A 13,885-nucleotide genomic window follows, 5' to 3' on the forward strand; every position below is an offset into this window, starting at 1 on the left:
TTAAGATTTAAGACACAAGTTCCTCAAATTTTGGAAAACCGCAATCTCCTAAAGTGAATGGACTTCGTGTGACCTCCCACACATCAAACAAGCACGTTCCTCAAAATGTCATGCTCAACTACTATGCCTGAGGTAACATTTTTAAAGGCTTGGGCTCCCTTTAAAGTTGGTCAAGACACATCCCACCTCCGATGGGTCCCAACTCATGTCCTGCTACCTTAGGACTCAGGAAAACTGGAGCTCAGCAAATTAACCAGGGGTCTTCAAACTTGGCCCTTTTATGACTTGTGGACTTCAACTCCCAGAATTCCTCAGCCAATGTACCTGGCTGAGGAATTCTGGGAGTTGAAGTCCACAAGTCATAAAAGGGCCAAGTTTGAAGACGCCTGAAGTAAACCTTCAGCCCAGCTGCTGTTCCAGAAAAAATGCAGAAAGACAGTTTTCCAGGGTAAGCTCTAGGATAGGGGTGTCCAATCTTGGCAACTTTTAAGATCTGTGGACTTCAACTGCCAGAATTCCCCAGCCAATGTGCCTGGCTGAGGAATTCTGGGAGTTGAAGTCCACAAGTCATAAAAGGGCCAGGTTTGAAGACGCCTGAAGTAAACCTTCAGCCCAGCTGCTGTTCCAGAAAAAATGCAGAAAGACAGTTTTCCAGGGTAAGCTCTAGGATAGGGGTGTCCAATCTTGGCAACTTTTAAGATCTGTGGACTTCAACTGCCAGAATTCCCCAGCCAGCTATGCTGGCTGGGGAATTCTGGGAGTTGAAGTCCAAAAGTCTCAAAGTTGCCAAGGTTGGACATGGATGGATAGTTTTCTGTTAGGCCACCTGTCTTATTCCGTCTCCTCAGGTGGGAAGATACCAAGAGCCCAACCTTGGCAACTTTTAAGATCTGTGGACTTCAACTGCCAGAATTCCCCAGCCAGCTATGCTGGCTGGGGAATTCTGGGAGTTGAAGTCCAAAAGTCTCAAAGTTGCCAAGGTTGGACAAGGATGGATAGTTTTCTGTTAGGCCACCTGTCTTATTCCGTCTCCTCAGGTGGGAAGATACCAAGAGCCCAACCTACATTTCTCAATGCTGTGAGGGGCAGTTTTTCTCTTTTCTCTAAAACATGATTTGTTCCCCCACCAAATACCATTCTCAAGACACGATGGCACAATAATGCTGGTGAATTTCCTAGCTTTAAGAACAGGGGTATCCAACCTTTGCCTCTTTAAAGACTTGTGGACTTCAACTCCCAGAATTCAGCAGCCAACATGGCTGGCTGAGGAATTCTGGGAGTTAAAAGTTGTCAAGTTTGGAGACCCTTGTTTTAGAAGGCCCTTAAGACTTCTCTAACCTCAATGCCTCTGAACTTCAACTCCCAGAATTCCCCAGCCAGCATAACCATTGCTAAAAATTCTGGAAATTAAACTTCACACACCTGGAAAGTGCCTCAAGTGGTGCAATCTGCTCAATTCCCATATTCTCTCACAGCTTCATGGGTGCAATTTTATTTAATGATACCAGCCAGAGCCTTTGTGGTTTCCAAGGAACACAACCCACCTCATAAGGGACAACTGGCTAAACTATAAAATGTGCAGAGGGTTATTATAAGTTATGCTCAGGATAAGATCTTCCTTCTTCCTCTACAAAAGCACCTTTCTTGACAAATCATTCTGATCCCATAAAAGTTGTTAAGTATCTGTGTGGTTGTTAAAAAATGAGCCATCAAAGCTCTCAATTCATCTCCTTCTGCAGGAAAACTTGTAAACTTAGCAGAGGTTCAGTGAGGGACTTTACCAGCCAAGAGCTAAACGTGGCTAGGGTGAACCTGAGTAAATTCCTAAATCCAGATTAGACATCCAGTACAAGCCATGTGCCATGTTGTTTAAATGATGTTTCTCAACCTTGAGAACTTTAATGTTTGTGGACTTCAACTCCCAGAATTCCTCAGCCACCATGCTGGCTGAGGAATTCTGGGAGCTGAAGTCCACACCCCTTAAAGTTCTCAAGGTTGGGAAGCACTAGTTTAAATGATGCAAATTACATCATTTGGGCCATGCCCTACTACAGACACCCATGCTGCCTATGGGGTGGATTTATTTACTCCAGGCATCTCCGAACTTGGTAACTTTAAGACTTGTGGACCTGCTGGCTGAAGAATTCTGGGAGTTGAAGTCCACAAGTCTGCCGGGTTTGGAGATCTTGGTTTATTCCTTGGTCATAGCTAATTTGCAATTGTTCAGTCTTGCCTGATAGTGATAAAATAAAACTAAGAATTATCTATCATAGGTCCGTGTCCAACAACTGGCTGGGAATTCGGAATTGTGGGGAAAAGGCTAATCTTGTGAAGGACTGATTGGGTTACTCAGTGCTAAGCTATAATCCTGGTTGGCTTGATTTTGGCTTAATGGATCTGTTAACCTAGCCCCTGATTTGTAAACCAGGTTTTGAGCTTTGGTTTGTAGCATGAACTTAGCCAGTTGTGGCTTGCACTACAAAGAATGATTGAACAAGCAAGGCGTTTCATGATTGATGAACTGATGAACCAGATCACTGATGAAGCAATGGAATAACCTTTCATAAAACGGTAAGAGCAGCCACATCAAATCTGGACATGAAGTGGACATGAAGGCAGTACCAGATGGAAGCGTTTTATCACTTGAGTTGTACGGTCCATTTTTTTAAAAAAAAGAAGCTGACAGGTGTGAATCTAGTTTCTCCCTCTTTAGTTACAGTTTTTGGTGAGCTACAGGTATAAAATAAAAGCAGACCTTTTGGCTGCCATGATAGGGATGGAGAGGACACGTGCATAACATCCCTATACACCTGAGAACTTACCAATTATGGGTGTGTGTAGGGACATGCCAATGACATCAGATGTATCATGTCATCATGCCAAAGAAGCACAGTCTGTGTCATCACTCATGACACACAATTATAGCTTCTACTGAAGGCCTGTGATTCCATTGGTATCTCTGCACTGATAACAGAAAGTATTTGTATTTCAAGGTTGAACTGTGGGGTCCTTGGTGCTCTCTGAGTTTGGCTCTTTTCCTGCAGACATTTCATTACCCAACTAGGTAACATCATCAGTGCTAGAAAGAGTCTCTGTTTATATACAAATATATAACACTGTTGGTACCAACATTAACAGGGGAAGCCACTGCATATAAACTGAGAGCAAACCCCATTCTTTACCGGCACTGATTATGTTACCTAGCTGGGTAATGAGACGTCTACAGGAAAACAGCCAAGCATAGAGAGCATCAAAGACCCCACAGTGATATCTCTGTATTTAGCCAAATGTTGAACTTGCATATCTTTAGCAACCATAACATGATTCTTTTGAGTCAACAGGCTTCATTAAAAAAAAAGAAGAAGAAAGGAAATACATCAACCAGGTTCACACATTATAGTATGCCGTAATGTAATCTGTTATTGGCTTAGGTCAGTATTGCATAAATTTAACCCCCGTGGTTTATAAACCATAGCTTTATAACACTGTTATGCATGGACCATGTCGTTATGGTTTAGCAAACCACCCAGAGTTAAATAAACCATAGTTTAATGCAGTGTGCAAACCCAAACAAGGGAATCTGTTTTTTGTTGTTTTTTAAGAAAAAATGAGAGACTAACTGCTTTATAACATTGAGACTCTTCTTACATAGGCGTTACAAAAATAAAAATATCCAGAATTAACGCTCTTAAAATATATTCCAATTTTTTTTTTTTTTTTTTAGTAATTTTACTTTAGTGAAACTACACATTCTGAAACAGAGACAGGGCTCCTGTTTTCTGCTCACAGGCCTCATTAAAGGAAGGGCTGCCCTCTTCTTCTTTCTCATCCTTTCTTATCACATCCCTACCCTACCCTTCCCTTGCCATTTTAAACATTTTTTTTCTTCAGCTGGCCGTTTTTGAGGCCTAGAGGACCCAAAAGTGCAAGCAGAAGGAATAAGTAAGTTGATGTTGGGTGAAGAAGAGGTTAAAACCTTGGCTACCCCCTGCAGATCATTTACTAGGAATATCTGATCTATCATCATCTTCATCACATTTTTATTACAGTCATAGCCCAGCGTAAAGCTTTAAGAAACAGGTGCTGCTTTAGAGATTATCACATACATTCTTGCCCCTTGAATTCATCTACAGCGGGAGTCTCCAAACTTGCAGTTTTAAGCCTTCTGGACTTCAGCTCCCAGAATTCCTCAGACATCATGGCTGGCTGGGGGATTCTGGGAATTGAAACCCCACAAGTCTTAAAAGTTCCCAAGTTTGGAGACCCCCCGATCTAATGCAAGGTTTCCCGACTTTGGCAACTTTCAGAGGCATGGACTTCAACCCCTGTGCTGCCGGGGGAATTCTGGGAGTTGAAGTCCACATGCCTTAAAATTGTCAAGGTTGAGAAACACTGGTGTAGAGTGACAGCTCCGAGTGCATACACAATATAGAAATAGGAAACGACTTCCCTGCTGTAATAAATTAGGAAGAAATCCTTAGGATCGAACTAAGAAAGAAAAAAAGAACCAGTTTTTTGATTGAAACAAGAGGCTGTGTGACTGTCAGTTCAGTCCGCCTTGTGCTACGTTATCTTAGTTTTGGATCGCTTTTACAGAAAGTCCAAGCCAAAGAGGTTAGCAAAAACGAAGAACCACAGTGTTTAGAAAACAACCAAGGATTTTGTTTGTTCTTTCTTTCTTTTTTTAAAAAAATCTATAAATAAAGAGAGATTGGGGGGAAAAAAAAACCACCTCGAAAAAACTCTCCGACCCTTTGCAGGCATCGTGTGTTCCGACTTTTATTGTTTTTAAACAGTCCCGCGGGAAAATTTAGGAAGAGGCTTCTGTGTCGTGCTGACTCCTGAGTTGTATTGTTCGCACAAGTGCTGTGTTGGGTTGGGTCTCACGTCGCAGTCTTGGAAGACAGTATTTTCCTGTGCAAAAACATTCTCGAGTCCCTTCTTGGGACCTTCAGCGGAGGTTCAAAGGGAGAGGTCCTCCCGCCCCACCCATCGCCTGCCTGGTGCATTGTGGGTAGAGAGACATTCTATGCCTACGCATCTCGCTCATCAACCGGGCGGGATCCTGCTGAGCATAAAAAAGAAAAAGAAAAATTGGGCAGAGGTCTCCCCTGCGTACAACGCTGTGTAGAAGAGCACGAATCGATCTGCAATACCTGGAAAGGCAGGCAATTCTCATGGATTTGTAAGCGTGCAACTCGTTGCCCACAGAGCCGAAAATGGGGGATGTCCCCATCCCATAAAACTGAGAACTTCCTACTTCCTGCCTTCTGCCAACGTGAATCTGGATCTGCGTCCCATTTTCGAGCCGATAAGCACAAATTTAACTCACTGCTTGTCAATATTTGTGTGCACGAGGAATCCCTGACTCGGAGGCTTGACGCCTTTTTCGGTTGTGTCCTTTAGCATCATCCACACAGCCGCTCCAAACTATGGTGTGCTGCCATTAGGTTGTTTGCCCCTCCCCTTTTGTGGGGGGGGGAAAGATGCTTCTTTTTGTTGTGGTTGTTGTTGTTGTTAAGCACACACACACACACACCCCAAAATTAAAACCCTACCCCAGCCTCCCCGCATCGTTGAAGTAGAATCAAACCACCAGTTCGTTTATGTACAAAAATCTTTACAGGGTTCTGTCCCGTAGCTTTTAAAAAATATAAATATTGTTCAAGACACAGCAGAGAACTCAGCAATGTTTTAATTAAGGCTTCATTATTGTAGATCCTTCATCGTTTAATCTGGAGCTCCCTTAGTGGGCACGACTTGAACTCAGAACGGTTGGAAGCGAATGTCCTCCCCAGGACACAAGGCATTCCTTCCTGGGTTACTGTGAGCCACTAGAACAGAGTCCTCCCTCATGTGCTCCAGACAAGATTTGCTGTGATTGCAGATAGAAGGGGGAAAAAATGTAAATGTCTACAGAGCTTCTCAATCATCCAGATCCAAAGGTGCTTTTTCAAAAGGCCACCGGACTTCGTTTTTCCTTAAAAGCCGTTTCGCTTCTCATCCAAGAAGTCAACTTCGGAACTGAAGAAGCTTCTCGGATAAGAAGCGAAATGTCTTTTAAGGAAAAATAAAGTCTGATGGCCTTGAAAAAGTACCTTTTGGTGGTGGTGGGGGGGAAACAAAACATAAAGCCTTCATGGCTGTTTGAGTTCCCTAGATTAATTAAAAAAAGAAAAACGAATCCCCCTTCAATTTCAAAAGTTAAACTCTGTGTCTGATTAAATAAATGCAAGAATTTTTTGTTTGTTTGTTTAAATGTGGGCTTCAACTGGAGAAGGTCAGAGGAAAGACGGGGTAGATCTGTTCTCGGAGTTGATCCCCGGGGTGGCTGGAGGTCCTGTGGCCGTTTTGCTGTCGAGGAAGGATCCTGTGGGGAGGCTGTCTAAGAGGCACTTGAGTTGTTCCTGCCCGAGTTTGATCTTGTCATCCAGTTCCCGCTGTTCTATAAGCAGCCCCGATTTCATCTTCACAAAATGTTGGTAGTCCTGGAGCTGTTCTTCGGAGAGGTAACTGCACAGGATGTCCAAGACCACACGTTCTCGGCGGTCCAGGTTCTCCTTCAGCTCACGGGCATCTTCATGCTGGCCTGCTAACATCTTCCGCTTTTCGTTCAGAGAAGCCTGGGAGAGAAAAATGGGGGGGGGGGGGGAAGGAAAGAGACAAATGAAAAGTTCATCACTACGGATCTGGGATGATGTGGGTTCCTGTGGTAACCTGAGATTTCTAGAACGGAAGCTCTATGCACAGGCATGTAATAATAACAACAACAACAACAACAAAAACAACAAGTGCCTTGGGTGCAATCCCAAAACAACTGGAGCACCAGTTGAACACCATCATCGGCATTGACAAATTCGCCATTAGTCAATTGCAAAAGGCAGCCTTACTAGGAATGGCTTCCATCCTGCGACGAGATCTGTAATACCATCAAACATCCACATCTGCCTATCCCAGGTCCTTGGTAAGGACTCGATAGGTAGACAAAAATGCCAAATCCAGTCTGAACCTCTGGCTGACTGTGCGATGATTAATAATAATAATAATAATAATAATAATAATAATAATAATAATAATAATAATAATAATAATAATAATAGTAATAGTAATAATAATAATAATAATAATAATATTGCTGGAATTGGGTATGTCTAGTTTAACAAAGAGAAGGACGAGGGGGGACATGATAGCAGTGTTCCAATATCTCAGGGGCTGCCACAAAGAAGAGGGAGTCAAGCTATTCTCCAAAGCGCCTGAAGGCAGGACAAGGAGCAACAGGTGGAAGCTAACCAAAGAGAGAAGCAACCTAGAACTAAGGAGAAACGTCCTGACAGTTAGAACAATTAACCAGTGGAACAATCTGCCTCCAGAAGCAGTGAATGCACCAACACTGGAAGTTTTTAAGAAGAAACTGGACAGCCATTTGTCCAAAATGGTATAGGGTTTCCTGCCTGAGCAGAGGGTTGGACTAGATGACCTCCAAGGGCCCTTCCAACTTTATCATTATTATTATTAATAATACAAAGACCTACAAATAGAAATAGAAAGACTGTGGCAAAGGCAAGCAAGGATAGTACCAATAGTAATAGGCGCCTTGGGTGCAATCCCAAAACAACTGGAGCACCACTTGGACACCATCATTGGCATTGACAAATTCGCCATTAGTCAATTGCAAAAGGCGGCCTTACTAGGAACCGCCTCCATCCCACGACGATATCTGTCATACCATCAAACATCCACATCTGCCTATCCCATTGGTTTGAAAGAGGGGTAAAAGAGGTCATTTATGTCAGAGGTCCCCCAACCTTTTGGGCACCAGGGACCGCTTCCGTGGAGAGAGATTTTTCCGCGGACCGGAGGGGGCGTGGTTTTGTGTGCTGCCTGCATCTCATGGATGGGGCTTTGCTTGTTTGTGTGGACCGGTTGCTGGCATGCCGCGGCCCAGTACTGGTCCACAGACCGGAAGTTGGGGACCCCTGGGCTAGGCTACAGAAGAAGGAGAGATGAATTTCCTCATAAGGCACCAGGAATGAGATGCTTGAATCTCTATAGTGCATGCCACCAATTGTAAATGTATCATTCTACTCCCATTACTTTCAGTGAGCCAATGACATGAGATTGACAGCTTCATAGCCAGGAACTTCTCATCTCCTGTTAACCAGCAAACCAACACATCCATACAAGTGATCCTCGATTTACGACCACAATTGAGCCCAAAATTTCTGTGGTTAAGCGAGACGTGTGCTAAGTGAGTTTTGCCCCATTTTATGACCTTCCTTGCCACTGTTAAGTGAATCACTGCGGTGGTTAAGTTACTAACACCATTGCTAAGGGAATCTGCCTTCCCCATTGACTTTGCTTCAGTTGCAAAAGGGGATCACGTGACCCCGGGACGCTGCAACCGTCATAAATGTGAGTCAGTTGCCAAGCGTCTGAATTCTGATCACGTGACTCTGGGGATGCTACAAAGGTCACAAGTGTGAAAAACGGTCATCAGTCACTTTGAACTTTGAACAGCCACTAAATGAACTGTTGTAAGTCGAGGACTATCTGTATAGGCTGAAAATTAGAACTGGGGGAATTCTATTGTATATTATTTTCTTCTTCTCTGCAATGAACAGGGGACACGACTAAATAATATTTCCTGCATTTTTACTCTTTGTCAGATGGACAGGACACTGAAAAACTGACGGTGATCATAGCACGTTCTTTGACTCTCAAGGCTGGGAAGAGCGAGACAATTGCATTCTGCTTTCCAACGGTTCCTGGAGGACAGAAAATTAAGATTCTGGGAATGATTTTAGTAATTTGAAACTGATTAAATTCTCCTCTTTCAGAATGTAAGTGCAACGAATGCCCTATACCAGGGGTAGGCAACCGTGGCTCTTTTATGACTTGTGGACTTCAACTCCCAGAATTCCTGAGCCAGCATGGGGGAACTATGGCTCCCTTGATGACTCGTGGACTTCAACTCCCAGAATTCCTGAGCCAGCCATGCTGAGGGGAAAGGGGGAGGTTTCCAAGCTGAGCCATGCTGGCTCAGGAATTCTGGGAGTTGAAGTCCATGAGTCATAAAAGAGCCAAGGTCGCCTACCCCTGGCCTATATAGATAGTCCTCAGTTTACAAGTTTTGTTTAGTGACAATGGCACCGAAAAAACCGATATAGGACCGTTTTTCAGACTTACAATCTTTTTAGCCTCTCCGTGGTCATGTGATCCAAATTCGGACCCTTGGCAACTAACGTGTATTTTTGACCACTGCAGTGTCCCAGGGTCATGTGAGCACTTGTTGGGACCTCCTGACAACCAAAGTCAAGATTCACTCAACAACCGCGTCACTAACTTAACAATTGCAGCGACTCACTTAACAACGGTGGCGAGAAAGGTCGTAAAATGGGGAAAAACTCATTTAACGACCGTCTTGCTTAGCCGTGGCTCAGCGGTGGTCGTAAGTTGAGGACTACCTGGGTTCGGGTTGGAAAATTGCCGTACCCATTCTTGTTTATCCGCATCGTCGCCGAGGCTGCTGAGAACGTTCTCCACCCGAGCCAGGCGTCCTGAGAGGGAAAGCAAGAGGCTGACCACCTTATCCAGGTCTCCAATGAACATTCGGTACTTGTCAAATTCGTTGGGCTTGCAGAGACCACTGATCAGCGCTTCCACTTCCTCTCCCAAGGTGTTGTTGAGCTTGACGTCTGCTAGCAGGCTCTCCTTGGCTTCCTTCAGCGTCTCCAGTTTGTGGGTCAAGCTCTGAATGAGTTCAGCCTGGTTGATAAGAAGCAAACATAAATCAGTCCCCACTGGGAGGCAAACTAACAACCTATGAGTGATCTCTCTCTCTCTCTCTCTCTCTCTCTCTCTCTCTCTCTCTCTCTCTCTCTCTCCCTACCTACCTACCTACCTACCTACCTACATCTATCTATCATGTCTGTCTGTCTGTCCATCCATCCATCCATCATCTATCTACTGTATACTGTATCTATCTATCTATCTATCTATCTATCTATCTATCTATCTATCTATCTATCTATCTATCTATCTATCTATCTATCTATCTATCTATCTATCTACCTACCTACCTACCTACCATATCTATCATCTGTCTGTCTGTCTGTCCGTCCGTCCGTCCATCATCTATCTATCTATCTATCTATCTATCTATCTATCTATCTATCTATCTATCTATCTATCTATCTATCTATCTATCTATCTATCTATCTACCTACCTACCTACCTACCTACCTACCTATCTACTATATCTATTATCTGTCTGTCTGTCCGTCCGTCCGTCCATCATCTATCTATCTATCTATCTATCTATCTATCTATCTATCTATCTATCTATCTATCTATCTATCTATCTATCTATCTATCTATCTATCCATCCATCCATCCATCCATCCATCCATCCATCCATCTCCCTCCCTCCCTCCCTCTCTCTTATCATTACAGGGTAAATCAAATGACAATAGCATTTCATCAGTGCAGTACAGGCCCCGCCCCTTTTGTGCATGCACTGTGAAAAGGTGGAGCTGACATCCTAACAGTGGCATGCTGCTTTTGTCATTTCGATGGAAATCTCTGATTCCATGGATGTCTTCGGATTCACACAGCTCTGCTTAAGAGTATGCCAGTCCCTTCTGCACCGGACATGCTCAAAACTCACCTTCTTCTCATTGATGTCCACCTGTTCATCATCTCCACCTGCTTCTTCAGGCAAATTCTTGATTTTATTCAAAAGTTCAGCTTTGGGTACCGACACACTGTAATACGTCGGGCAGGTGACCGCCATTATAGCAGCTTCCTTCTTATCATTCCTAAACACAGTTCAGAGCAAATATATAAATGGGAATGTAGAGGAATATTTCTGGCCTTCTTGTGTCAATTAAAATACGTTGCAAGAAATGAGTTTTTCTTTCTGGTTGTGAGTTGCTTTGAGAATTAAATCTCAGCTTATATCAATTGGTCAACCTCCCAGTTAAGAACCTAAACTTTCAGAGGTCTCAAAGGGGATCATGGCAAGGTGGAAATTACAGGCACTGAAGTGTCCAGATTGGGATGTGAATGATGATTGACATCAATTTAAAAGTGATGTGAAGTATTACTACCATTTTATGCCTTGGTAAGATCCTATTTGGAATCCAGTATGAGTTGCTACAATATGAAAAAAGATGCTGGGACCCTAGAAAGAGTGCAGAGAAGAGCAACAAGGATGGTTAAGGGGCTGGAGGCTAAAACATATGAAGAATGGTTGCAGGAATTGGGTATGTCTAGTTTAACGAAGAGAAGGACGAGGGGGGACATGATAGCAGTGTTCCAGTATCTCAGGGGCTGCCCCAAAGAAGAGGGAGTCAAGCTATTTTCCAAAGCACCTGAAGGCAGGACAAGAAGCAAGAGATGGAAACTAATCAAGGAGAGAAGCAACCTAGAAATAAGGAGAAATTTCTGGACATTTAGAACAATTAACCAGTGGAACAATTAGCCTCCAGAAGTTGTGGGTGCTGCAACACTGAAAGTTTTTAAGAAGAGATTGGACCACCACAGGGTCTCCTGCTTGAGCAGGGGGTTCCACTAGATAGAAGACCTCCAAGGTCGCTAGTCTGTTATTCTATTATCACGGACATGTTCTTCAAGGACCTTGATGGTAACACCAGACCACCACTGGAGGGTGCAAGCCAACTATCTTTTTTTTTTTTTAACTTCCAAGGATCTCCCCAGTCATTAATCTCTTAAAGAATCGCATATTTCTGCAGAAACTTGATTCTCAAGTTTAATTTCAAGTGAACGGAGAAATTGCACGGAGGTATCATAAAGCATTTAAGCCTCCTTTTTTAGCACAGGAATCCAAATTAAAACTTTAAAAGGCTTCCCTAGCCCTCTTATTTAAATTGCACACTGCAAAAGGAAAGCAACCTAGAACTAAGGAGAAACTTCCTGACGGTTAGAACAATGAACCAGTGGAACAACCTGCCTCCAGAAGCGGTGAATGCTCCAACACTGGAAGTTTTTAAGAAGAGACTGGACAGCCATTTGCCCGAAATAGTATAGGGTTTCCTGCCTGAGCAGGGGGTTGGACTACAAGACCTCCAAGATCCCTTCCAACTCTATTATTATTATTATTATTATTATTATTATTATTATTATTATTATTATTATTATTATTATTATTATTATCATCATGGGCAAGCATGTCTCAGAGCAGGGGGTTGGACTAGATGACCTCCAAAGTCTCTTCCTCCATCATCATCATCATCATCATCATCATCATCATCATCATTAAATTTTCCTGCAGTAGCTCTTCATCACCGTTAAAGGCATTTTCTCTTTGAGTACAAGTAGACCTTGACTTACAACCATTCATTTAGTGACTGTTTATAAAATTTTTATTAATTTTTATAATTGAACAGCAAATACCAATATGATGCATTTACATACACTGTTTACAACGGCACTGAAAAAAAGCGATTAAAGACCGTTTTTCACATTTATGACTGTTGCAGCATGCCCAGGGTCACGTGATCAAAATTTGGATGCTTGTCAACTGGTTCACACTTATGACGGTTGCAGTCCCCCGGGTTCATGTGATTGGCTTTTGCGGCTTTCTGACAAGCAAAGTCAATGGGGAAAGCCAGTTTCACTTAACAAGAGTGTTACTAACTTCACAACCGCAGTGATTCACTTAACCACTATGGCCAGAGAGGTCGTATAAAACGGAGCAAAACTCACTTAAGAACTGTCTCGCTTAACAACAGAAATTTTGAGCTCAGCTGTGGTCATAAGTCAAGGATGACCTGTTATTTCCTTTTTTTACTCTATTCGTTCCACTTAAACTGCAGCACAAAATGCACAAGTTTAAAAAAAACCACAAATCTTTGGCAGATAACATTTAAGCAAAAAGTACCATTTGCTACATAGATAATAGGGGGAACAAAACAAAACTTGTAGCATATAGATGTAAAATGATGGGCTGGGTGTGAGGCTATTCCTCCAAAACAAAACAAAACAAAACAAAACAAAACAAAACAAAACAAAACAAAACAAAACAAAACAAAACAAAACAAAAAACAAAAACAATCTAAGAGGCCAGCCTTTTAAGGATTCCTCAAAAGCTTATTTTCCTAAGAATCTGACTATAGAATATTTAGGCCCATTTTCAGAAACATCAGATAGGCCAGGGGTCTTCAAACCTGGCCTTTTTATATGACCTGTGGACTTCAACTCCCAGAATTCCTCAGCCAGCGGGTGCCTGGCTGAGGAATTCTGGGAGTTGAAGTCCACCGGTCATAAAAGGGCCAAGTTTGAAGGCCCCTGAGATAGGCTGTGGTTGCTTTTCTTCGTGTTTATCCTGCAGAGCTACAGAGAGTCTGCTTGGCCTAATTCTTCCAGCGAAGCTATCAATCAACGCCTGAGGCAATCAAGGGATTAATGAGGTGGCTTGTTCCAGACCCTCACGCTGATTAGGGCTGAGGGGGGGTGACTGGGGAGGACAAGAGCTTGGGTCTTCTCACAATCCAGCATCTTTGACAACCACACAGTGAGTTCTCTTTCGGAAGGCTAAATGTAAATGGCGAAAGACAAGCGGATGAGCCAACAAATATAGACAGTCCTATATAGTCAAATATAGATCGTCCTATCCTGTAGAATAGATAGTATTAACCTTGTGAACTCTAAAGCTTCCTCCTTCCGTTATGTATTCAAGATGGACAGTGATTAATATTTATATGTTACTTATATTTAAGGGTGTATGTCTATACATATGTTGTATATAGTACGTTTTAAATGTGTGTTATGTATGTGTACACTTGAGAGCAAGCAACTAAATTTCATTTTTAATGTGTGCCATTGTGCCCACAGTAAAAATGACAATAAAGGTTATCTATCTATC

At 42.8% G+C, this 13,885-nt stretch overlaps 1 protein-coding gene across 1 annotated transcript in view; it reads right to left on the reverse strand.

Annotated features, from left to right (window-relative positions):
* Positions 1 to 6,262: 6,262 nt before the first annotated feature.
* The window catches only part of SHROOM3 (shroom family member 3), a 28,430-nt gene continuing 20,807 nt past the window's right edge, over positions 6,263 to 13,885 (reverse strand). Inside the window, exons 5-7 of the mRNA XM_015816379.1 lie at positions 10,667 to 10,817; positions 9,493 to 9,765; positions 6,263 to 6,623 (exon numbers count right to left, since the gene is read on the reverse strand). Coding sequence (XP_015671865.1) covers positions 6,282 to 6,623; positions 9,493 to 9,765; positions 10,667 to 10,817 — 766 coding nt within the window. The 3' untranslated portion in view covers positions 6,263 to 6,281. The remainder of the gene's footprint in view (positions 6,624 to 9,492; positions 9,766 to 10,666; positions 10,818 to 13,885) is intronic.

The sequence above is a fragment of the Protobothrops mucrosquamatus genome, unplaced genomic scaffold (genome assembly GCF_001527695.2).
Source record: "Protobothrops mucrosquamatus isolate PMUCROS unplaced genomic scaffold, P.Mucros_1.0 scaffold440, whole genome shotgun sequence".
Classification (NCBI taxonomy): Eukaryota; Metazoa; Chordata; class Lepidosauria; order Squamata; family Viperidae; genus Protobothrops; species Protobothrops mucrosquamatus.